The sequence below is a fragment of the Bombina bombina genome, chromosome 4, assembly GCF_027579735.1.
Source record: "Bombina bombina isolate aBomBom1 chromosome 4, aBomBom1.pri, whole genome shotgun sequence".
NCBI lineage: Eukaryota > Metazoa > Chordata > Amphibia > Anura > Bombinatoridae > Bombina > Bombina bombina.
In genome coordinates, this window is record NC_069502.1 from 1,225,048,685 (window position 1) to 1,225,074,108 (window position 25,424).

A 25,424-nucleotide genomic window follows, 5' to 3' on the forward strand; every position below is an offset into this window, starting at 1 on the left:
GAGGAAGTGGAGCACTTTATTTAATTTGTGAAAGAACTCCTATATATATATAAAAGGAGGGGATTTCAGTGACTGCACGTTATTAGCAGGCACTGGGGCTGAGGAGACTGATAGGTGGCTTTATCTATGGGGGCCTTTTATCACTTGGGCTGAGGGTAAGGACTCAGTGGGAGGTGATATTGTGATCAACATATATTTGAGCGAGACTGCGATCTAGAATGCGGTTGCCAAATTTGCCCCCAGGTTTGTTAAGGGTGTAGTTAGCTCCCGGTGGCGTAGTTGTTAAGACAAATAATATGGCGACCGGCAACTTGACTGTTGTTATGCTCATGATGTGGCACCAGTTTGGGCTAAGCATTCTTCTCTCCAATTCCGATTACGGAAACGGAGGGACTGCTTAGCACAATGTTCAGTGTTTACAGAGAAGTGGGTCCGGACAGCGATACAGCCGCGTTCTGGACCTTTTTGTAACCAAATTGCACACAGTTTTGGAGAAAGAGTCACTTTTAAGCACAATGCTATAAGTGGGACCGGACAACGCTATAGCTTCGTTCCGGACTTCTTATGATCAGTTTTATAAGCAGTAACGTATTTTATGTTAAATCCTTCTGTACACAAAAACATGAAATAAAGTTTGGGTATTAGAAGGGCAGATGGGCACCTCAGCAAAGTTTAGCTGAGGTCTGGAGAGGTTCTGCAGTAATTGTGCACTATTTTAGTTTCTTTGTGCAAACAAAAATAAAGTTACATTTTAAAATTTAAAGAGACAGTAACATTTTTTATGTGTTAAAAGTTATTAAAAAATGTCACTCTTTTCTGAACCTACTCCTTCTAAGGCATTTGCTGTGTAGTAGTCTGTTGACAATGGTCAAGCTATGCCACAAATTTCTCCTATAGTGTCCCAAAAAATGTATATCCCACATGCAGTGCCCTGCGTTTTCTCTCACACTGCCCCTTGAGTTACTCTGCATTTCATGCATTATCTGTTTTTTTCACTAGGTAGAAAACATTTCTAGAGGACATATTTTCAATCATTTATGATTGATTCAGTAGTTGCTATTCCGAATGTTTCTTCCTTGTATCCTGAAGAGGAAGATAATTCTGTAGTATCTGAGGGGGACTTCTTAGTCTCAGATGGAGTGATATCTTTATCTGATCCTGAGGTTGTTTTCTTTCAGTTTTTTAGTTTACCTTCATTTGTTACTTGAGGATGTTTCTTTTACAAGATACGATGAGTCCACAGATTTCATCCTTACTTGTGGGATATCGCCTCCTGGTCAGCAGTAGGAGGCAAAGAGCACCACAGCAGAGCTGTATATATAGCTCCTCCCTTCCCTCCCACCCCAGTCATTCTCTTTGCCTGTGTTAGTGATAGGAAGAGGTAAAGTGAGGTGATAGTTTAGATTCTTCAATCAAGTGTTTGTTATTTTTAAAATGGTACCAGTGTTGTGCTATTTTATTTAGGGTGTAGCCGTATTCCTTGTCAGCCTCTAGAATAGAGCTAAAAAGGTGGCTTTAAAGCAATGGGAACTGTGGGATTCAATTTTCACTGTGCCTCCCATACTGAGTGCTGCCCTTCAGATGATGGTCTTAGCATATCTAACTAAGGCCCTATATGTCTCCACAGCTCTACAGGAGGGAACTGCAGGACCTCTTGAATGTGGGACTGATCATGCTGTCGCTCAGCTTTCTGGTACGTGCAGCTGTTATACTCTGGGACACTCTTAACTCAGAAAAGGACTGTAGTTGGTGTCTATTATATGGGGATTAAACCTTATGTAAGCTCATAGTACAAAGGTTCTGGGCTCTCTGATGGCGGTTCTGAGACCGTGGGGCATTGCAGTGGCGCCTTATCTGGACGATATTCTGATCCATGCGTCGTTTTATCAACTGGCAAAGTCTCATACCGACATTGTTCTGTCCTTTCTGAGGACTCATGGGTGGAAAGTACATCTGGAATAGAGTTCGCTATTTCCACAGACATAGCTATGAGTACGGCAAACATGCTGAAACGCGTAAGCTGAACTATACACTAAAGGGCATGTCTTCTGTCTATTTTTTTATCACTTCTGTTTTATGGAATAAAGCTGAATTTCACTTTTTATGTGCGGCTCCTGAACTTTTGTTTGTTTGCATCTTTTGGGCACAGTACCAAGGAGCCAGCAACCCGATCCCAGCAACAGGACATTTCACCCGAATACAGAGTTACGAGGTGGAAGAGCCAGACCAGCGGGAACAACTTACCCCCTTTCGAGTCGGCAACCGGCGGTCACGTCATACCTGTGAGCCAAGGTGAGAGAGAGGCGGGCGGCGTTCGACGCAACAGCTTGTTTGAGCGTGGAGGCTCCAAGCACCGTGCACGGCACAAGAATTTGCCCAGAGATAGGCTACCCCACCAGAGCTCTACTACAGGTAAACCGCGCTAGGAGGGGAAGCCGTGAAGACGGGGGTAAGTGTCTGAGAAAGCACACCGCTAAGTATTCGAATTGTTGATTAATCATTGAGAGGTTTTGCTCCCCAGGGAACTTTTCTGTGTTTACTTTCTTGGGAACTGTTATTGACTCTCTATCCATGAAAATCTTTTTGACGGAGGTCAGAAAGTTAAAGATTCTGAATACATGCCGAACCCTTCAGTCCAGTCCTCGGCCGTCAGTGGCTCAGTGCATGGAGGCAATTGGATTGATGGTAGCGGCAATGGACATCATTCCGTTTGCTCGTTTTCATCTCACACCTCTGCAACTGAGCATGCTCAGACAGTGGAATGGAGATTATACGAATTTGTCTCCTCAAATAGACCTAGATCAGGAGACAAGGGACTCTCTTCTATGGTGGTTGTCACTGGATCATCTGTCCCAGGGGACATGCTTCCGCAGACCCTCATGGGTGATGGTGACAACGGACGCCAGTATGATAGAATGGGGAGCAGTCTGGAACTGCATGAGAGCTCAGGGTGTATGAACTCAATTGGAGTCTCTACTTCCCATCAATATCCTAGAGTTGAGAGCAATATTCAATGCGCTTCAGGCTTGGCCTCAGTTGGCTTCGGACAAATTCATCAGATCTCAGTCGGACAACATTACGACTGTAGCTTACATCAATCATCAGGGAGGAACAAGGGGTTCCTTAGCGATGACCGAAGTAGCCAAGATAATTCAGTGAGCGGAGGCTCACTCTTATCTGTCTGCGATCCACATCCCAGGTGTGGAAAACTCAGAAGCAGATTTTCTGAGCAGACAGACTTTTCATTCGGGGGAATGGGAACTTCATCCGGAGGTATTTGCCAACCTGATTCTCAGATGGGGCAGGCCGGAGTTGGATCTGATGGCGTCTCATCAGAATGCCAAGCTTCTGAGATAAGGGTCCAAGTCCAGGGATCCCCAGGCCGAGCTGATAGATGCCTTGTTCGTTCAGCCTAGCTTATGTGTTCCCTCCGTTTTCTCTCCTTCCCCGGGTGATTGCTCGAGTCAAACAGGAGAGGGCTTCGGTGATCCTCATTGCTCCTGCGTGGCCTCGCAGGACTTGGTATGCCGATCTGGTGGACATGTCATCTCAGCCACCATGGAAGTTTCCATTAAGGAAAGACCTTCTCATTCAGGGACCTTTCCATCATCCGAATCTAGTTTCTCTGCAGCTAACTGCTTGGAGATTGAACGCTTAATTTTATCTATGCGAGGATTCTCTGATTCGGTCATTGATACCTTGATTCAGCCACGTATGCCTGTTAATAGAAAGATTTACCATAAGATATGGCGTAAATATCTTTATTGGTGCGAATCCAAGGGCTACTCATGGAGTAGGGTTTGGATTCCCAGGATTTTGTCTTTTCTCCAAGAAGGATTGGAGAAAGGGTTGTCAGCAAGTTCCTTTAAAGGGACAGATTTCTGCTTTGTCTATTTTACTACACAAGCGTCTGGCAGATGTTCCAGATGTTCAATCTTTTTGTCAGGCTCTGACTAGAATCAGGCCTGTGTTTAGACCAATTGCTCCTCCTTGGAGTTTGAATTTTGTTCTTAATTTTCTTCAACGGGTTCCGTTTGAACCTATGCATTCCATAGATATTAGGTTGTTATCTTGGAAAGTTTTATTTTTTGGTTGCTATTTCTTCTGCTCGCAGACTTTCTGAGCTTTCGGCATTACAATGTGATTCTCCTTATCTTATTTTCCATTCTGATAAGGTGGTGTTACGTACCAAACCTGGTTTCCTTCCTAAGGTTGTTTCTAATAAAAATATTAATTGGGAAATTGTTGTTCCTTCCTTGTGTCCTAATCCTTCTTCTAAGAAGGAGCGGCTGTTACATAATTTGGACGTGGTCCGTGCCTTGAAGTTCTACTTGCAGGCGACTAAGGAGTTTCCTCAACCGTCTTCTTTGTTTGTAGTTTTTTCGGGGAAACATAGAGGTCAGAAAGCTACGGCTACCTCTTTCTTTTTGGCTGAAGAGTATCATCCGTTTTGCATATGAGACTGCTGGACAGCAGCCTCCTGAACGAATTATGGCTCATTCCACTAGGGCTGTGGCTTACTCATGGGCATTCAAAAATGATGCTTCTGTTGAACAGATTTGCAAAGCTGCAACTTGGTCGTCTCTTCACACTTTTTCCAAATTTTACAAATTTGATGCTTTTGCCTCGTCTGAGGCTGTTTTGGGGAGGAAAGTTCTTCAAGCAGTGGTGCCTTCCGTTTAGGTTCCCTGTCTTGTCCCTCCTGTTTCATCCGTGTCCTATAGCTTTGGTATTGTATCCCACAAGTAAGGATGAAATCCGTGGACTCATCATATCTTGTAAAAGAAAAGGAAATTTATTCTTACCTGATAAATTTATTTCTTTTACGATACGATGAGTCCACGGCCCACCCTGTTTTTGTAAGACAGGTATTTTTGTTTTTTTGCTAAACTTCAGTCACCTCTGCACCTTGGCTTTTCCTTTCTCTTCCTACCTTCGGTCGAATGACTGGAGTGGGAGGGAAGGGAGGAGCTATATATACAGCTCTGCTGTGGTGCTCTTTGCCTCCTCCTGCTGACCAGGAGGTGATATCCCACAAGTAAGGATGAAATCCGTTGACTCATCGTATCGTAAAATAAATAAATTTATCAGGTAAGAATACATTTCCTTTATAGCTACCCTGGGAGACCCCGACACTATCCGTGTAGTCTATTCTAGAGCGTCCAGTGAGTTATAAGGAATGGGAGAGACCTTTTCTCCATCCCCTATATTTAAAAAGTTGTTTCCCATAGCTGACTCAGCTAAGGAGGCTTGGTAAACAGTCCCTAGGGTGGAAGGAGTTCCCACCTTAGCTAAGAGGACTACTATACCCTTATAGGATAGTTGTGTTTTCAAAGGTCCTATGGACAAAAATGAGAAAATATATGTACACATAGGATAGTTGTGTTTTCAAAGGTCCTATGGACAAAAATGAGAAAATATATGTACACCAGGGCTTACAATGGCAACCAGATGTGTACTTTGCTACCGTCACTAGTGCGGCGGCATATTGATTTTATGCGTTGTCTGATGCTACTAGGTCAGAAACTCCCCTGGATGAAATCCAGGATAGGATAAAGTCTTTATTACGAATTCTTCCCTTCAAGTTATCAAACTGGGAGCAAAGATTTCAGGTCTCTGTTTCAGCTCAGAGTTTTATGGTTAGAGCATTACTCTGCGGAGTATGCTCTAAGTCTAAGCTTTTAGCGATTCCTTAAAAGGGAAAGACCTTGTTGGGACCTGGCTTGGCGGAAATAATCTGATATTTCGGGAGGTAGGAGTTTCCTTCTACCTCAGGACATAAGGGAACCAAACAAAAGGGACGGTTCCTTTTTGAAGTTTCAAAAGATTTTTTTTCCTATTCGGCCTATAAGCAGGAACAGTCTAAACCTTTATGGAGACCCAATCTGTTTTGGAATAAGGGAATCGTTCCTTTTTTTTTTTTTAAATATATAACGCTTTATTAACCAACAAGGGGTACAGTTATATAAATCATAAAGGGCTGCTCCGCGCAGTAGACAGCATCATAATGTAAGATAAACAGATAATTATACAATAAGTGATACAATATACAAGAACATATAAGTAAAATAAATCTATAGTCTATGCTGATACACTTATTATACTTTTAGAAAGCTACCAGTTTCAATTTCAGACAATAAAGTTTGTACACCGTGTTGGGATTTTTATAAATTAAAAAATACCACGCAAAACAAAACAGGGACAAAAAAAGAGGTAATTCTTCCTCTCGGCCCACATCCCTGGAATTGGATACCCAGTGCGGAATAACTCATGCAGAACTAACTCTACAAAGCTCTGGGAACTTAGAAAAGGAGTTATAATGAATGAACTACCAAAGGGTAGGACTTGATCATTGGAAGCCAACTACAAATGAAATTACTAATTTTCTTTTCGGATGTATACTGCCTATAAAATGCTTCAAAAATAATTTGAGCCTGAATTTCCTTAAGAAAGAGACAGAGAGATGAAGCTTTGGGCATTTGCCAGTTCTTGATTATAAGAAATCTTGCTGTAAGTACGATGGTTATAAGTGAGTATCGAAAAACGGACTTTAAATAGTTATGAATTTTAAGGAAAATTGCAGTATCTGGAGAAAATTGAATGGACAACTTAAATAACTGGTTAACCCAGTACTGGATTTTTAGCCAGAATTTAGTTATTTTGGGACAGGACCAGAACATATGTATTAAGTTGACATTAAGATAAGAGCACCGCGGACAGAAAAAAAAACTTGTGTAGGATAAAATTGTGCCATCTTAGATGGAGAAATATAATAATTATTAATAAGCTTGAAATGGGACTGATTCCAGCTCGTAGCTATTACACATTTATTTACTACCTGAAAACTCTGACTAATCGTATCCGTATTTATGGCAGGAAAATAACCCACCAGCTCTTGCATATTTTCTCTAATAGTAATGTGCCTTGTTTAACTAACATTAAATCATAAATAAGAGAGATTGAGGTATTACCAATTCTAAACATGTGCTGATCTCACCCCACTTGGTGGCCGCCCAATCCACTGCAGGACTACAACTCAAAAAGAAGTGACGAAGCTGAAAGTAAGCAAACATGTTGTTCCTGGGTAAATTAAATTGTTGAAAAAGACTGTCAGGAGGATATAATTGCTGGCTGTCCAAAATTACCTGAGACACAAATTCCAACCCCTTCTCTTCCCATTTTTCAAAAACCTTGTACTGAATTCTAGGCATAAACTCTGGATTACCTCTTATAGGTAAACATTTTGAAAATCCTGCAACATTTTTGCCAGGCTATTATTAAATTTTTAATAGAAGTTAACAATAAAATTTTGCGTGGAAGCTGTTTAACTGAGCAATGTAAAATAGGTTTTAATGAAAAGGGAGCAATACAATGACTCTCTAGTTCAATAGTGGCAAAATTATTAGAGTCAGTTATCCAATCAAGCGCCAATTTAACTAATGTGGCGATTTTATACAATACTGGGAAGAGCTAAACCACACTTTTCTTGAGTCAACCTGCCTAGAGAAATACAGGTTTTTTTGATTCCCCAAATGAATTTAGATTGATAAGAATCAAATTGTTTCAAATCAATATTTGTAAAAAACAACGGTAGATTTTATAGCGGATATAATATCTGTGGAAAAACAATTGTTTTTATTAGGTTCACCCTTGCGGATATGGATAAAGGAATAGAGGCCCAAAATTCAAGATTTTTTTTAATCTTCTGTAGTAAAAGTGAAAAATTTAGCTTATACCATTTTTATGGATTCCTATGTAAAACAATGCCAAGGTATTTAAGGAGATTTACAACTTTGAAAGGGTGATCATTTCACTTCTCCCATAATTGATTTTATACCCTGAAAAAGAGCTGAAATCTGTAAATATTTGCAAAATTAACGGAATAGATTGCACGGTTTTGTCTGAAAATAACAAAAGATCATCTGCGTAGAGAAGAATTTTCACATTTTGTGACCCCATAGGAATACCAATCAAGTTATCCCTTAGCCAAACAGCCAAGGGTTCTAGAGCAATGTTAAAAAGCAAGGGGGACAAGGGGCATCCTTGCCTTGTTCCCCTACCAAGTATTATTTTAGTGGAAAGCATACCATTAACCAATAAATATGATACTGGGTTCTTATATATTTTATGGACAAAGTATACAAATTTCTCCTGGAACCCAAATTTTCTAGGGGACTGAATAAATAGTCAAACATACAAAAGAAGGAACTCAGTAGTGCTAAAACAAATGCGTGAAAAACCACTTGAGGTCAGCTAATAGTTAATAGTGCAGTGTATTCCAAACTGTATAACAGCTTAAGGAAACTTTTATAGGTAACTGCATAGGCGAATTGGTCAAAATAAGTCCCCCACTGTTGCCCAAGCCTGCTTACTATACCGGACACTTAGGGATCTACGATGCACGGGTACCTTATACCATCTCCGAGTGCTCGTTTCTTCACCGGCTCAGCTGCTTGGCGTCCTCGTGGGTCTGCAGATGTACAGCGTCTCTCCTCTTCGATGAGCGCTAGATCCTATTGGCTAATCAAAGCGTCAATCAGCAGTAACCAATCCGTGGAAAGTACCGATGCTGAAGAATCACCAATAACTATTTGCTGCACGCACACACCTCCCCACAGCTTAACAGTCCAGGATACACTGGCAAAATGTAGAAATATAGAAAAGCGGTAGTCCTGGAGAGTATAGTTAAAACGTCTTTATTTCAAACTCAGATTAAAAACGAATGGCAATCACAAGTAAAAGCATAACAGGTGTGGCACTGTTTGCCACACCTGTTATGCTTTTACTTGTGATTGCCATTCGTTTTTAATCTGAGTTTGAAATAAAGACGTTTTAACTATACTCTCCAGGACTACCGCTTTTCTATATTACTGAATAAATAGTGCCATGTAATAGAATCGAAGGCTTTTTACTAGGAGTGCTATATCTGCGCATATTCCACTATTTTTAATTTTATCCCTATTCCACATATAATCTAACAACATGACCACTTTGCGAATATTTTTAGAAGAATTTCTTCCGTGCATAAACCCAGTCTGATCAGGGTGTATTATCTTATCTAAACAATCTAAAGAACAAGGGTGACTTTTCTTGGGAATCATAATAGATTCCTTATCAATAAGGATTTTTTTTGACAGTGGTCAGGAATTCAAAGATCTTTGATACTTGTCTAGTTCTCCAGTCCACTCCTCGGTCATCAGTGGCTCAGTCATGGAGGTAATCGGGCGGATGGTAGCGGCAAGGGACATCATCCCGTTTGCTCGGTTCCAACTCAGTCCTCTGCAGTTATCCATGCTCAGGCAATGGAAAGGAGATTATGGGGACTTGTCTCCTCAAATGCTACTAGAGCAGGAGACAAGGGATTCTCTTCAATGGGAATTGTCTCGGGATCATCTCTCTCAGGGAACCTGCTTTCGCAGACTGGCTTGGGTGATTGTAACAACTGGATGCTAGCCTTATAGGAAGGGGAACAGTCTGAGGCTCCCTAAGGGCTCAGGGAGTTTGGACTCAGTTCTAGTCTGTTCTTTGTTCTTCCTATAAACATTATGGAACTGAGAGCGATTTTTAATGCTCTTCTGACCTGGCTCCAGTTAGCTTCGGTCCAGTTTATCAGATTCCAATCGGATAACATAACTTCAGTGGCTTGCATCATTCATCAGGGAGGAACGAGGAGGTCCTTATCGATGACAGGGGTAACCAAAATAATTCAGTGGGCAGATACCCAAACTTGCTTTCTGTTGGCGACTGCATCCCGGGGGTGGACAACTGGGAGGAGGACTTCTTGAGCAGGCAGACCCTTCATTCCGTGGAGTGAGAGCTCCATCCGGTAGTGGATTCTCAGCCTGATTCTCAGATGGGGTCAACCGGAATTGGACCTCATGGCATATCAACAGAATGCCAAGCTTCCATGGTACGGGTCGAGGTACGGGTCGAGGTTCCGGGACCCTCAGGCGGTACTGAATAAATTCCCTGGCGGTACTTTGAACCTTCAGGCTAGCAAACCTATTTTCTCTGTTTGTTTTGCTCCAGCCTAGCCTCACAGGATTTGGTATGCAATTCTGGTGGACATGGCATCTCTGCTACCTTGGAGATTTCTGTGAGGAAGGATCTTCTAATTCAAGGTCTCTTCCTTCACCCAAATCTAGTTTTCTCTGAAGATGACTGCTTGGAGATTGAACACTTAATTTTATCCAAGCAGGGTTTTTCTGACTCGGTCATAGAGACCATGATTCAGGCTCGTAAACCTGTAACTAGAAAGATTTATCATAAGATATGGCGTAAATATCTCTATTGGTGTGTTTCCAAGGGCTACTCTTGGAGTAGAGTTAGGATTCCTAGAATTTTGTCATTTCTCCAAGAGGGTTTGGAGAAAGGATTATCGACAAGTTCCCTAAATGGTCAAATTTCTGCCTTATCTATTTTGTTTCACATACGTCTTGCAGATGTTCCAGATGTACAATCATTTGTCAGGCCTTGGTTAGGATCAGGCCTGTGTTCAAACCAGTTACTCTTCCATGTTGGAGTCTTAGTTTAGTTCTTAATGTTTTTCAAGGGGCTCCGTTTGAGCCTATGCTTGCTATTCCTTCTGCTCGCAGAGTGTCGGGACTCAGCACTACAGTATGAGTCATCTTACCTTATTTTTCATTCAGATAAGGTAGTTTTACGTACTAAATTGGGTTTTCTTCCTAAAGTTGTTTCGGATCAGAACATTAATCAAAAGATTGCTGTTCCTTCCTTGTGTCCTAATCCTTCTCAGAAGGAAAGGCTTCTGCATAATTTGGTCGTGGTTCGTGACTTAACATTTTATCTGCAGGCGACTAAGGATCTTCTGAACCGTTTGTGGTTTTCGGTTAAGAAAACTACGGCCACTTCTCTTTCTTTTTGGCTGAAGAGTATCATATGTTTTGCATATGAGACTGCTGGACAGCAGTCTCCTGGAAGAGTTACGGCTCATTCCACTAGGGCTGTTGCTTCCTAATGGGCATTCAAGAATGAAGCTTCAGTGGAACAGACTTTCAAGGCTGCAACTTTTGCCTCGGCTGAGGCCACTTTTGGGAGAAAGGTTCTTCGAGCAGTGGTGCCTTCCGTTTAGGTTCCCAGTCTTGTCCCTCCCATATCATCTGTGTACTCTAGCTTGGGTATTGGTTCACATTAGTAATAAAGATGATTCGTGGACTCGTCGTGTCATTAAAAAGAAAACAAAATTTATTCTTACCTGATAAATTTATTTCTTTTTTGACACGACGAGTCCACGGCCCGCCCTGTTATTTAGATAGGTTATTTGTATGTTATAAACATCAGACGCCTCTTGCTGTGGTGCTCTTTGCCATCTCCTGCAGTGCAGGAGAGGTATTCCCATTAGTAATTAAGATGATCCGTGGACTCATCATGTCAAAAAAGAAATAAATTTATCAGGTAAGCATAAATTTAGTTTTTTTAAAAGATAGATAATCCCTTTATTACCTATTCCCCAGTTTAGCATAACAAACAGTTATATTCATACACTTTTTACCTCTGTGATTACCTTATATCTAAACCTCCGCAGACTGCCCCCTGATCACATGACGTTTTATTTATTATCTATTTACTTGCATTTTAGCCGTGTTGTGCAGAACCCACAGGCATGAGCACAATGTTATCTAGGGCTCACATGAATTAGCAGTCTCCTGTTGTGAAAAGCTAATAAAAAAGCATGTGATAAGAGGCTGTCTATAGTGGCTTAGAAACAGGTAGAAATTTAGAGGTTTAAATGTTATAAAGTGTATCAATCTAACAGTGTTGGTTGTGCAAATCTGGGGAATGGGTAGTAAAGATGTTGTGCGTTATCTTTTTAAACAATAACAATTTTAGTGTTGACTGTCCCTTTAAAGCATTTTTACGTATACATCAGAAATGAATCACATTACAAAAGAGCTGTATGCAATTAATTTTGTAAAACCAGAGACACAACCTATGAAAAACCTCTGTGCTGTGGCCAATTAGAGGGAGATATAAATAAGCTCCTGCGAATATTAACCAATTCTTGATTATAAAGTAGCAGTGTCAGGGTTCTGCATTCACAGAATGCACTCCAGCCTCTCTGGGATTGTTAAATCTGCCCTTCTCAAGTTTAAATTTACAGGAAAAGCCAAGAAAATAAAATACTGAAAACAGATTTAATTCCCTCATAAGGTTTATCATATTCATTGACTGTACATGAAGCCCCTCCTGGCTGTGGTGCTCCTAAATCCTAACACATGTTGGAACTGCATCTCATACAATTTTAAATCTTGCTCCTTCCCTTTTTGCATTATCCTGCATACACCTGTTTCTAGATTGGCTCCTCTATTTTCTCTCTGATTTAATATACATCACTAGGTTGGTGTGAGATACTGGTGTAATAATACTGCTGTCCTCTCATACGTTTAGCGTGTAGGCACCATGTGATGTGCTAGTAATATACATGTGACTGTGTCATGTGACATCTGTTTCCCTCCTCTGCCCTACAGCTGGCTAACTGGTGTATAAAGTATGTGAGATACTGATGTAATAATACTGCTGCCCTCTCATACGTTTAGCGTGTAGGCACCATGTGATGTGCTAGTAATATACATGTGACTGTGTCATGTGACATCTGTTTCCCTCCTCTCCACTACAGCTGACTAACTGGTGTATAAAGTATGTGAGATACTGATGTAATAATACTGCTGTCCTCTCATATGTTTAGCGTGTAGGCACCATGTGATGTGCTAGTAATATACATGTGACTGTGTCATGTGACATCTGTTTCCCTCCTCTGCCCTACAGCTGGCTAACTGGTGTATAAAGTATGTGAGATACTGATGTAATAATACTGCTGCCCTCTCATACGTTTAGCGTGTAGGCACCATGTGATGTGCTAGTAATATACATGTGACCGTGTCATGTGACATCTGTTTCCCTCCTCTCCCCTACAGCTGACTAACTGGTGTATAAAGTATGTGAGATACTGATGTAATAATACTGCTGCCCTCTCATACGTTTAGCATGTAGGTACCATGTGATGTGCTAGTAATATACATGTGACTGTCATGTGACATCTGTTTCCTTCCTCTCAACTACAGCTGACTAACTGGTGTATAAAGTATGTGAGATACTGATGTAATAATACTGCTGTCCTCTCATACGTTTAGCGTGTAGGCACCATGTGATGTGCTAGTAATATACATGTGACATCCCTTTCCTTCCTCTCCACTACAGCTGACTAACTGGTGTATAAAGAATGTGAGATACTGGTGTAATAATACTGCTGCCCTCTCATACGTTTAGCGTGTAGGCACCATATGATGTGCTAGTCGCATTGAGCAGTAATATACATGTGTTGTTTGTGCAGGGAAAGCTGGAAGACAGGATTCCGCTGATGGTGCTGTTTGGGGACCAGGCCATGGGTTATTTAATATCTGCTGCACAGTGAGTACACATTAGATTTATGTCTAAATTTTAGATAAATGACAAAGCATCCAGCACTGGCGATGAGTGCGCAGAATGTAATGCAGTTTATTAAAAACTCCCATCTTCACATCTGTGCCATAACCTACTGCCCCCTCCTCTCCTGCACACCTGTGCCGTCACCTACCGCCCCCTCCTCTCCTGCACACATGTGCCGTCACTTACCGCCCCTTCCTCTCCTGCGTCTCTGTATCGTCACCTACTGCCCCCTCCTCTCCTGCTCCTCTGTGCCGTCACCTACCGCCCCTTCCTCTCCTGCGTCTCTGTATCGTCACCTACTGCCCCCTCCTCTCCTGCTCCTCTGTGCCGTCACCTACCGCCCCTTCCTCTCCTGCGTCTCTGTATCGTCACCTACTGCCCCCTCCTCTCCTGCTCCTCTGTGCTATCACCTCCTGCCCCCTCCTCTCCTGCGCCTCTGTGCCATCACCTACCGCCCCCTCCTCTCCTGCTCCTCTGTGCTATCACCTCCTGCCCCCTCCTCTCCTGCGCCTCTGTGCCATCACCTACCGCCCCCTCCTCTTCTGGGTCTCTGTATCGTCGCCTACTGCCCCCTCGTCTCCTGCGCCTCTGTGCTATCACCTCCTGCGCCTCTGTGCCATCATCTACCGCCCTCTCCTCTCCTGAGCCTCTGTATCATCACCTACCGCCCTCTCCTGTCATGCGCCTCTGTGCCGTCATCTACTGTCCCCTCTCTTGCGCCTCTGTGCCATCATCTACCGCCCCCTCCTCTCCAGCACACCTGTACCATCACCTACCACCTCTCCTGCGCCTCTGTGTCATCATCCACCGCCCCCTCCTGTCCTGCGCCTCTGTGCCGTCATATACTGCCCCCTCCTCTCCTGCGCCTCTGTGCCGTCACCCACCGCCCCCTCCTGTACTGCGCCTTTGTGCCATCACCCACAGGCCCCCTCCTGTCATGTGCCTATGTGCCGTCACCTACTGCCCCCTCTCCTGCGCCTCTGTCGTCACGTACTGCCCCCTCCTCTCCTGCGCCTCTGTGCCGTCATATACTGCCCCCTCCTCTCCTGCGCCTCTGTGCAGTCACCCACCGCCCCCTCCTGTCATGTGCCTATGTGCCGTCACCTACTGCCCCCTCTCCTGCGCCTCTGTCGTCACGTACTGCCCCCTCCTCTCCTGCGCCTCTGTGCCGTCATATACTGCCCCCTCCTCTCCTGCGCCTCTGTGCAGTCACCCACCACCCCCTCCTGTCATGTGCCTATGTGCCGTCACCTACTGCCCCCTCTCCTGCACCTTTGTGCCGTCACCCACAGGCCCCCTCCTTTCATGCGCCTATGTGCCATCACCTACTGCCCCCTACTCTCCTGTGCCTCTGTCGTCACCTACTGCCCCCTCCTCTCCTGCGCCTCTGTGTCATCTACCAGTTCCTCCCTCCACTCTTACGCACCCTCCCACACGCTGGTGTTGTCCCCTACCGTCCCCCTCCCTTGTGCCTGCGTTTCCCCTCCTGTACTTTTTGATTTGCTCGGCTTTTACTTCCTATGTGAAATTTATTTGCTTTGTACTTTTGATGCCGCCTCTGCTCTTTTGCACTTTCTTCATTTTGCAGTCTTATTTTTAATAACCTCTTTGCTGCTTATATGTTGCCTATTCCCCATTTTCATATATTTACATCATTTTGTAACTTTTTTTTAATATATCCTTTTATTGGATTTATATACATATAGTTAAATACACAGAGACATCATGTCTGTAAGCATTCCGACATTTTATGCGCATTAAACATAGTAAAGGTCTTGCAGCCATTTGCTTCTGTAATGTCCTGTTCAAACTTCCCTATTTCTCATGTAAAGTGTAAGCCTTGTCTTCCATATATAACGTACAGTGCTGAGTTGTTTTTTCACCTTTATAATTGTTTGTTTCTCTAGGATGGTGGACAATGATATCCCGTTAGAAAAACGCTACGTGTTCCTGAAGCGACTGTGCCAAGTTCTGTGTGGGATGGGTAACCAGCTTTGTGCCCTGTCATTGGTGAGAATCAGATAAAATCTATATAAAAAAAAGCCCTATATCCCCTGACGTTGTGCCGGCTGAGCCCCTTGAAGTTGTGCCAGCTGAGCCCCCTGACGTTGTGCCAGACTCTTTTGCAACTTGTTTCTTAACTCAGTTTTTGTGAACAGTGTACACTTATGTGTTATCTGTTTTTGGGAGTTACTCACATTTTATTTTTTTATTTCTTGTAACCAGCCACCAACCAGCTTTAACAAGCCAGTTAACTTCAGCAAGTACCTGGATTCCTTGCTTGGCTTCACTAGGCACCCGAGTCAGGTAACTGTAAAGATTATATTGCAGAGTTGGTTGTAATTTGTTTTTATGTTTTTTTCCCCTTTATAACGTTATTCAGAAGTAAAATGTTTCTCCAACATAGGTGTGTCCGGTCCACGGCGTCATCCTTACTTGTGGGATATTCTCTTCCCCAACAGGAAATGGCAAAGAGCCCAGCAAAGCTGGTCACATGATCCCTCCTAGGCTCCGCCTACCCCAGTCATTCTCTTTGCCGTTGTACAGGCAACATCTCCACGGAGATGGCTTAGAGTTTTTTAGTGTTTAACTGTAGTTTTTATTATTCAATCAAGAGTTTGTTATTTTAAAATAGTGCTGGTATGTACTATTTACTCAGAAACAGAAAAGAGATGAAGATTTCTGTTTGTATGAGGAAAATGATTTTAGCACCGTAACTAAAATCCATGGCTGTTCCACACAGGACTGTTGAGAGCAATTAACTTCAGTTGGGGGAACAGTGTGCAGTCTCTTACTGCTTGAGGTATGACACATTCTAACAAGACGATGTAATGCTGGAAGCTGTCATTTTCCCTATGGGATCCGGTAAGCCATGTTTATTAAGATAGTAAATAAGGGCTTCACAAGGGCTTATTAAGACTGTAGACTTTTTCTGGGCTAAATCGATTCATTATTAACACATATTTAGCCTTGAGGAATCATTTAATCTGGGTATTTTGATAAGATTATATCGGCAGGCACTGTTTTAGACACCTTATTCTTTAGGGACTTTCCCTAATCATTGTCAGAGCCTCATTTTCGCGCCGGTATGGCGCACTTGTTTTTGAGAACAATGGCATGCAGCTGCATGTGTGTGGAGCTCTGATACATAGAAAAGTCTTTCTGAAGGCATCATTTGGTATCGTATTCCCCTTTGGGCTTGGTTGGGTCTCAGCAAAGCAGATTCCAGGGACTGTAAAGGGGTTAAATATAAAAACGGCTCCGGTTCCGTTATTTTAAGGGTTAAAGCTTCCAAATTTGGTGTGCAATACTTTTAAGGCTTTAAGACACTGTGGTGAAATTTTGGTGAATTTTGAACAATTCCTTCATACTTTTTCGCAATTGCAGTAATAAAGTGTGTTTAGTTTAAAATTTAAAGTGACAGTAACGGTTTTATTTTAAAACGTTTTTTGTGCTTTGTTATCAAGTTTATGCCTGTTTAACATGTCTGAACTACCAGATAGATTGTGTTCTGACTGTGGGGAAACCAAGGTTCCTTCTCATTTAACTATATGTATTTTATGTCATAAAAAAAAATTTAGTAAAAATGATGCCCAAGATGATTCCTCAAGTGAGGGGAGTAAGCATGGTACTGCATCATCCCCTCCTTCGTCTACACCAGTCTTGCCCATACAGGAGGCCCCTAGTACATCTAGTGCGCCAATACTCCTTACTATGCAACATTTAACGGCTGTAATGGATAATTCTATCAAAAACATTTTAGCCAATATGCCCACTTATCAGCGAAAGCGCGACTGCTCTGTTTTAGAAAATTCTGTAGAGCATGAGAACGCTGATGATATGGTTTCTGAAGGGCCCCTACACCAGTCTGAGGGGGCCAGGGAGGTTTTGTCTGAGGGAGAAATTTCAGATTCAGGAAACATTTCTCAACAAGCTGAACCTGATGTGATTACTTTTAAATTTAAGTTGGAACATCTCCGCGCTCTGCTTAAGGAGGTGTTATCCAATTTGGATGATTGTGATTATCTGGTCGTTCCAGAACCACTATGTAAAATGGAAAAGTTCTTAGAGGCCCCGGGGCCCCCCGAAGCTTTTCCTATATCCAAGCGGGTGGCGTACATTGTTAGTAAAGAATGGGACAGGCCCGGTATACCTTTAGTACCTCCCCCCATATTTATAAAATTGTTTTCCTATAGTCGACCCCAGAAAGGACTGATGGCAGACAGTCCCCAAGGTCGAGGGGGCGGTTTCTACTCTACACAAGCGCGCCACTATACCCATAGAAGATAGTTGTGCTTTCCAAGATCCTATGGATAAATAATTAGAAGGTCTGCTAAAGATGTTTGTTCAGCAAGGTTCCCTTCTACAACCAATTGCATGCATTGTCCCTGTCACTGCAGCCGCGTGTTTCTAGTTTGATGAGCTAGGAAAGGCGATTATTAGTAATTCTTCTTCTTATGAGGAGATTATGGACAGAATTCGTGCTCTTAAATTGGCTAATTCTTTCTACCGATAAATATTCTGGAACTGAGAGCGATATTCAATGCTCTCAAAGCTTGGCCTCAGCTAGCGAGGGCCAAGTTCATACATCAACCATCAGGGGGGAACAAGGAGTTCCCTAGCGATGGAAGAAGTGACCAAAATCATTCTATGGGCGGAGTCTCACTCCTGCCACCTGTCTGCTATCCACATCCCAGGAGTGGAAAATTGGGAAGCGGATTTTCTGAGTCGTCAGACATTGCATCCGGGGGAGTGGGAACTCCATCCGGAAATCTTTGCCCAAGTCACTCAACCGTGGGGCATTCCAGACATGGATCTGATGGCCTCTCGTCAGAACTTCAGAGTTCCTTACTACGGGTACAGATCCAGGGATCCCAAGGCGGCTCTAGTGGATGCACTAGTAGCACCTTGGACCTTCAAACTAGCTTATGTGTTCCCGCCGTTTCCTCTCATCCCCAGGCTGGTAGCCAGGATCAATCAGGAGAGGGCGTCGGTGATTTTGATAGCTCCTGCGTGGCCACGCAGGACTTGGTATGCAGATCTGGTGAATATGTCATCGGCTCCACCATGGAAGCTACCTTTGAGACGAGACCTTCTTGTTCTAGGTCCGTTCGACCCACTCCAGCTGACTGCTTGGAGATTGAACGCTTGATCTTATCAAAGCGAGGGTTCTCAGATTCTGTTATTAATACTCTTGTTCAGGCCTGAAAGCCTGTAACCAGAAAAATTACCACATAATTTGGTATATCTGTTGGTGTGAATCTGCAGGATTCCCTTGGGACAAGGTTAAGATTCCTAAGAGTCTATCCTTCCTTCGAGAAGGATTGGAAAAAGGGATTATCTGCAAGTTCCTTGATGGGACAGATTTCTGCCTTGTCTGTGTTACTTCACAAAAAGCTGGCAGCTGTGCCAGATGTTCTAGCCTTTGTTCAGGCTCTGGTTAGAATCAAGCCTGTTTACAAAATTTTGACTCCTCCTTGGAGTCTCAACCTAGTTCTTTCAGTTCTTCAGGGGGTTCCGTTTGAACCCTTACATTCCGTTGATATTAAGTTATTATCTTGGAAAGTTTTGTTTTTGGTTGCAATTTCTTCTGCTAGAAGAGTTTCAGAATTATCTGCTCTGCAGTGTTCTTCTCCTTATCTGGTGTTCCATGCAGATAAGGTGGTTTTGCGTACTAAACCTGGTTTTCTTCCAAAAGTTGTTTCTAACAAAAACATTAACCAGGAGATAGTTGTGCCTTCTTTGTGTCCTAATCCAGTTTCAAAGAAGGAACGTTTGTTGCACAACTTGGATGTAGTTCGTGCTCTCAAATTTTACTTAGCAGCTACTAAGGATTTCAGACAAACTTTGTCTTTGTTTGTTGTTTATTCTGGTAAACGGAGAGGTCAAAAAGCAACTTCTACCTCTCTCTCCTTCTGGATTAAAAGCATTATCCGATTGGCTTATGAGACTGCCGGACGGCAGCCTCCTGAAAGAATCACAGCTCACTCCACTAGGGCTGTGGCTTCCACATGGGCCTTCAAGAACGAGGCTTCTGTTGATCAGATATGTAAGGCAGCGACTTGGTCTTCACTGCACACTTTTTCTAAATTTTACAAATTTGATAATTTTGCTTCTTCTGAGGCTAATTTTGGGAGAAAGGTTTTGCAAGCCGTGGTGCCTTCCATTTAGGTGACCTGATTTGCTCCCTCCCTTCATCCGTGTCCTAAAGCTTTGGTATTGGTTCCCACAAGTAAGGATGACGCCGTGGACCGGACACACCTATGTTGGAGAAAACAGAATTTATGTTTACCTGATAAATTACTTTCTCCAACGGTGTGTCCGGTCCACGGCCCGCCCTGGTTTTTTTAATCAGGTCTGATAATTTATTTTCTTTAACTACAGTCACCACGGTAACATATGGTTTCTCCTATGCAAATATTCCTCCTTAACGTCGGTCGAATGACTGGGGTAGGCGGAGCCTAGGAGGGATCATGTGACCAGCTTTGCTGGGCTCTTTGCCATTTCCTGTTGGGGAAGAGAATATCCCACAAGTAAGGATGACGCCGTGGACCGGACACACCGTTGGAGAAAGTAATTTATCAGGTAAACATAAATTCTGTTTTTCATGTTTTTGTATATTAAGAAAATATTCCCTAAATCACAAGTAATTACATTCCGCACGTTAACCCGCACATCTGGTGTAATTTACCCCTCCAACAACAGACAGTCTTGTGCTTTTCTCAGGTCATTGCTTCTTCATTTCAAGCCCTTAATATTCTGCTGCTCCTTTCTCTATACATTTTACTTTCTAACCTCATTATAACTATTTCTTTTTAATGACACGATGAGTCTACGGATCATCTAATTACTATTGGGAATATCTTTCCTGCCCAGCAGGAGGCAGCAAAGAGCACCACAGCAAAAGCTGTTAAATATAACCTCCCTTCCCTCCCATCCTAGTCATTCTCTTTGCGTATGTTAGTGCTAGGAAGTGGTAAAGTTAGGTGTTAGTAAAAAATTCTTCAATCAAGAGTTTATTATTTTTAAAGTAGTACAAGATTGTGCTGCTTTGTCCTAGGGTGTAGCCGTAGTCCATATAAGTCTCTTTAGTAGAGCAGTGGTGGCTTTAGAGCAATGGGAACTGGTGAGACATAATTCTCACTGTGCCTCCCATGTAATTTATGCTGCCCTAATCCGGATAGTCTGAATAGCATTACTCAGGCTTTATCTTTTATCCACAGGGAGAGGACCTCTCAAACCTGGTGAGCTGCCTTGCTGTCTGGCAGATTTAAGAGGTAAATGCTGACTTTTAATCTGGGTCTGGGAGAAAGGATCTCAGAAGTGGAGCACTTTAATTAATTGGGACAAAAAAGCCTCCTATAGATAAAAGGAGGAGACTTTATGGCAGCACTATTTAAGCAGGCACTGGGACGGTTAAATATAGAAGGCTCTGTGTATGGTGGTTTTCACTACTTCTGGTGACGTAATTTTAACATGAAAAGCCGACCGAGAGATTATTTTCTTAAACGCCCAAGATGGCCAGAGCTATGTGTGTCGCCAATATGGGTTGCGCACCACTTTCTCAGTACTTCCTGTTGTCGAAAGAAACTAGAGGGTCACTAATAAGTCCTCAGAATTTTTCTTGGAAATTGAACGCTTGAACACAAGCGTTAAGACCGGACAGCGGTTCGTGATAACTTCTAAACAGCCGAGTTCCAGATCTTCTACTGAGGGGACTGTAATGGTGTCAGAAGGGCAGGTAGGCACCTCAGCAAAGTTAAGCTGAGGTGTAGAGGTGTTCTGCAGTGTTTGTGTTAGCCTTTTTTGTACACAAAAGTAAAAAAGTTACAGTTTAAAATTTAAAGAGACAGTAATGTTTTTTTATGTTTAAATTTAAATAAAAGATTTTTACTTAACTTACTGCAAAATGTCAATTCTTTATGTTTTGATGCCAATGTGGAACCACCAATCCCTTTCTGTTCTTCATGTATTGAAAGAAAGTTAAATTATAGGGGTAGACTTTTTTTCTGAGCCAACATTTTCTAAGGCGGATGCTGTTCAGGAGTCTAATGACATAAGCCTGAGGAGGAGGATACTTCTGTAGCATCTGAGGGTGAAATCTCAGATTCTGACAGTGTAATTCCTCCTGCTGATACTGAAGTTGTTTCTTTCAGGTTTAAGCTAGAACACCTCCGTCTATTACTTAAGGAGGTTTTAGCTACATTGGACGACAGCAACACCGTGGTCGTAGTTAATCCTAGAAATCCAGTAAGATAAATATTTTGATGTACCTTCCTCAATGGAGTTTTTTCCTGTACCAGATAGAGCTACTTAGATAATTGCTATGGAATGGGATAGACCAGGTATCCCTTTTTCTCTTTCTCCTATATTTAAAAAGATGTTTCCCATAGCGGACTCTATCAAGGAGGCTTGGCAAACAGTACCCAAGGTGGAAGGAGCTGTTTCCACCCTGGCCAAGAGAACTACTATTCCCATAGAGGATAGTTGTGCCTTTAAAGATCCTATGAACAAAAAGTTAGAATGGTTACTCAAAAAGGTATATGTACACCAAGGTTTACAATGGCAACCTGCTGTGTGCATTGCTACCGTCACTAGTGTGGCGTCATATTGGTTTGATGCGTTGTCTGATGCTATTAGGACAGACACTCGCCTTGATGAGATCCAGGATAGAATAAAAGCCCTTAAGTTGGCTAATTCCTTTATTACTAATGCTTCCCTTCAGGTTATCAAACTGGGAGCAAAGATTTCAGGTTTTTCTGTCCTAGCCCGCAGAGCCTTATGGTTAAAGCCTTGGTCTGCGGATGTATCATCTAAGTCTAAACTTTTTTTTTTTTTTTTGGTTTTTCAAAAAGACTTTATTATATCAAGTTGCAACATATATCAAACAGTATCCAAACAGTTTGACCATAGTACAGAAGAGCAAATAAAAACTCAATCATTATACAGATTATTTCAAAGAATAAAGATTCTTCTCATAGTGTTAAGGTGGTGAAAATACTTATCAATAAGTTTAACCTAACTCTTCCATATGGGAGAGTATTCTAAATCACATATACAACTTGACATATCTTCAATATAACTTTCAACAATTCAAACAAAAACAAGTTCAGAATATATCTATATGGCTATGAATGGCATTAATCTGTAAACCTATGTGCAGATTATGAAAGAGGATATTGTGTATTTTGATAAGTGAGTTCCAGAAATCTTAAAATCCTAAAGAGGTCTAGAGTGTTATATGTTTATTGAGACTTAATGGAGAGTATTTAAAACAGCGGTGGGTTTTAAGGAGTAGAGATACTCTTCCCAAAGCAAGCGAATGGATAAGAAGTCTTCTGTTTTATGCAGTTTTGTATAGTGGTATTGCTCTAGTTCTATAGCAGTGGACACTCTATCACGCCAAAATTGTATAGATGGTAGGGTGGACTGTTTCCAGTAGTACGGGATATACCTTTTGGCCGTGTTAATCATTACAGTGGTAAGTTTAAGTCGTAATGAGCAAGTTATCTGTGGGATAAAGTTGAAGAGAAAGGTCCAAGGGGTAAGTGGCAGAGAAGTTCCTATCACTATTCGTATTTCTTTTCTAATATCTCACCAGTACGTTTGTGCAATCGGGCATGACCACCATAGGTGAATGAAGGTACCTCGTTGTGTGCAACCTCTCCAGCAGTTGGTATTAATGTGTGGAAATAACCTTCCTAATCTGTCAGGGGTGTAATGCCATCTGCAAAGGAGTTTTATGTTCATTTCCGCTATGTTCATGGAAGAAGCAGAAGAACTAGTTTGTTTATATATTATTTTACACGTTTTAGGTGGTTGCTGTTCGTTAAGCTCTTTCTCCCAGCCAACGGTATAGGATGGGGGATGGATTGAGCAGTCTGTTAGTAGTAATTTATATGATATGGAGAAGATGCCCGTTGTCGGGAGGGATAGGTAGCATAAGGATTCAAATGGAGTTAAAGGTCGGGTCAAGTTGTGTCTCTCTATGTGTGAGGCAAAGTAGTGTGCAAGTTGGTGGTATGCAAGCCAGTTCTTGAGGGTAGATCCCATTATCTCAGCCACTTCCTCTCTGGGTTTTAACTTGCTGTTCTGTAAAAGTCAATGATGGGGTATCGCCTGAGTTAGACTAGGGTTATCAGTGTAGTGGGAGGTGAGTTGAAACGGGGTTGCAGGGTTACCTATGAGGGGTGTTAGAGGAGAATAAGATGTAGAAATAGACTTATGTCTTCTCAGGATTTTCCCCCATACGTTAAGCGTTTCTCGTGCCAAGAGGGGGAGTTCTAGGTTTCCCTTATCACGTTTTGCTGTGAGCCAGCATCTTCCTCCCAATTTACCCTCCCTTGCGAGTGCGTGTTCTAAGCCTACCCATTCCTTATGGCGGGAGTGTTTGCACCAGTCAACTATTCTGGCCATGAAGGTAGCATAACGGTATAGTAATATGTTAGGGACTCCAAGTCCTCCCTCCAGTTTAGGGCGATACAGGGTTTGTGTGGCGATCCTAGGGCGCTTATGACTCCAAATATTTGAGTTAATAAGTTTCTGTAAGGAATAAATAGTGGAATCATGGATGGGGCTGGGTATCGCCTGTAGAACATACAGAATTTTAGGAAGCATTACCATTTTAATGGCATTCACCCTTCCCAACCAAGAGATTGGTTTGTTGGACCATGAAGATAGTGTAGCTTTAATGTGGTTTCTCAGAGGGTTAAAGTTTAGGGGAATTATCTCTTGTAGGCATGGTGAAATTATGATCCCTATATATTTGAGTGCTTTGGGTTGGTGTTTGAATTTATGTGAGTGTAGTATGTGTAAGTCTTCAAGAGGTGTTTCCAAGTTAATAAATTCCGATTTTGTATTATTTATACGAAAGTTGGACAGCGTCCCATACTTCTGAAACAGAAGCATTAGGGAAGGAATAGAGGTAGGGAGGTTCGTGAGTTTTAGTATGACTTCATCTGCATATAGGGATACCTTATATTCCTTTTGTCCTATGGTAATACCGGTGATCTGAGGTGTGGTTCTGATGTATGCTGCCAAAACCTCCATTGCCAGAATAAACAATGTTGGGGAAAGTGGGCATCCTTGTCTAGTGCCGTTGTTTATGTGGAAAGGGTGAGATAAGGAGTCGTTTAATTTTATTCTAGCCATGGGATTGTTGTATAGTGCAAAGATCATATGGATAAATTGATCGTCAAATCCAAATTTTCTCAGAGTCTGAGTCAGAAAAGGCCAGCTAAGACGATCAAACGCCTTTTCGGCATCTAGTGATAAAACAATAGAGGGGATATGGTTGGTTGTAGCGTGTTTTATAATATTTAGTATTTTTATGGTGTTATCTCGGGCCTCTCTACGAGGGGTGAAACCTACTTGGTTAGTATGTATATCTGGAATAATCTTGTTCAGTCGAGTGGCCAGGATTTTAGCATATAATTTAATGTCCAGATTTAGCAGTGAGTTGGGACGGAAATTAGAGGGTGTTGTAGCCGGTTTACCGGGTTTGGGCAACACTACCACATGTGCCTCTAGCATAGAGGAAGGGAATTGTGCCCCATCTATTATAGAATTAAATAATCTTGTTAAATGAGGTACTATGGTGTCTTTAAACGTCTGGTAATATTTAGCAGAAAGTCCATCGGGGCCTGGGCTTTTCCCTGATTTTAACTCCTGGATTGCAAGTATGACTTCTTGTGGGGTAATATATGAATTGATGTCCTTCAGTTGTGTACTATCAATAGATGGAAGCTGGCACTCTTGAAGGATTTTTAAGGTATCATGCGAAAGTTGATCTAAGGGGATCTCAGAGTGTATATTATATAGAGTTGAATAGTAGGTGTGGAATACCTTAAGAATATCTGGGGTGGTTTTTTAAGGGGGTTTACCTGAAGTTTGTATGTCATAAATATATGATTTGAGTTTTCTTTTCCTAAGTGATCTAGCTAGGTATTTACCTGCTCTGTTTCCTTCAAAATGAAACA

General features: G+C 42.2%; 1 protein-coding gene across 1 annotated transcript in view; it reads left to right on the forward strand.

Annotated features, from left to right (window-relative positions):
• Positions 1-25,424, forward strand: part of XPO5 (exportin 5) — a 630,805-nt gene that overhangs the window by 101,485 nt on the left and 503,896 nt on the right. Inside the window, exons 8-10 of the mRNA XM_053712755.1 lie at positions 13,352-13,428; positions 15,354-15,456; positions 15,673-15,753. Coding sequence (XP_053568730.1) covers positions 13,352-13,428; positions 15,354-15,456; positions 15,673-15,753 — 261 coding nt within the window. The remainder of the gene's footprint in view (positions 1-13,351; positions 13,429-15,353; positions 15,457-15,672; positions 15,754-25,424) is intronic.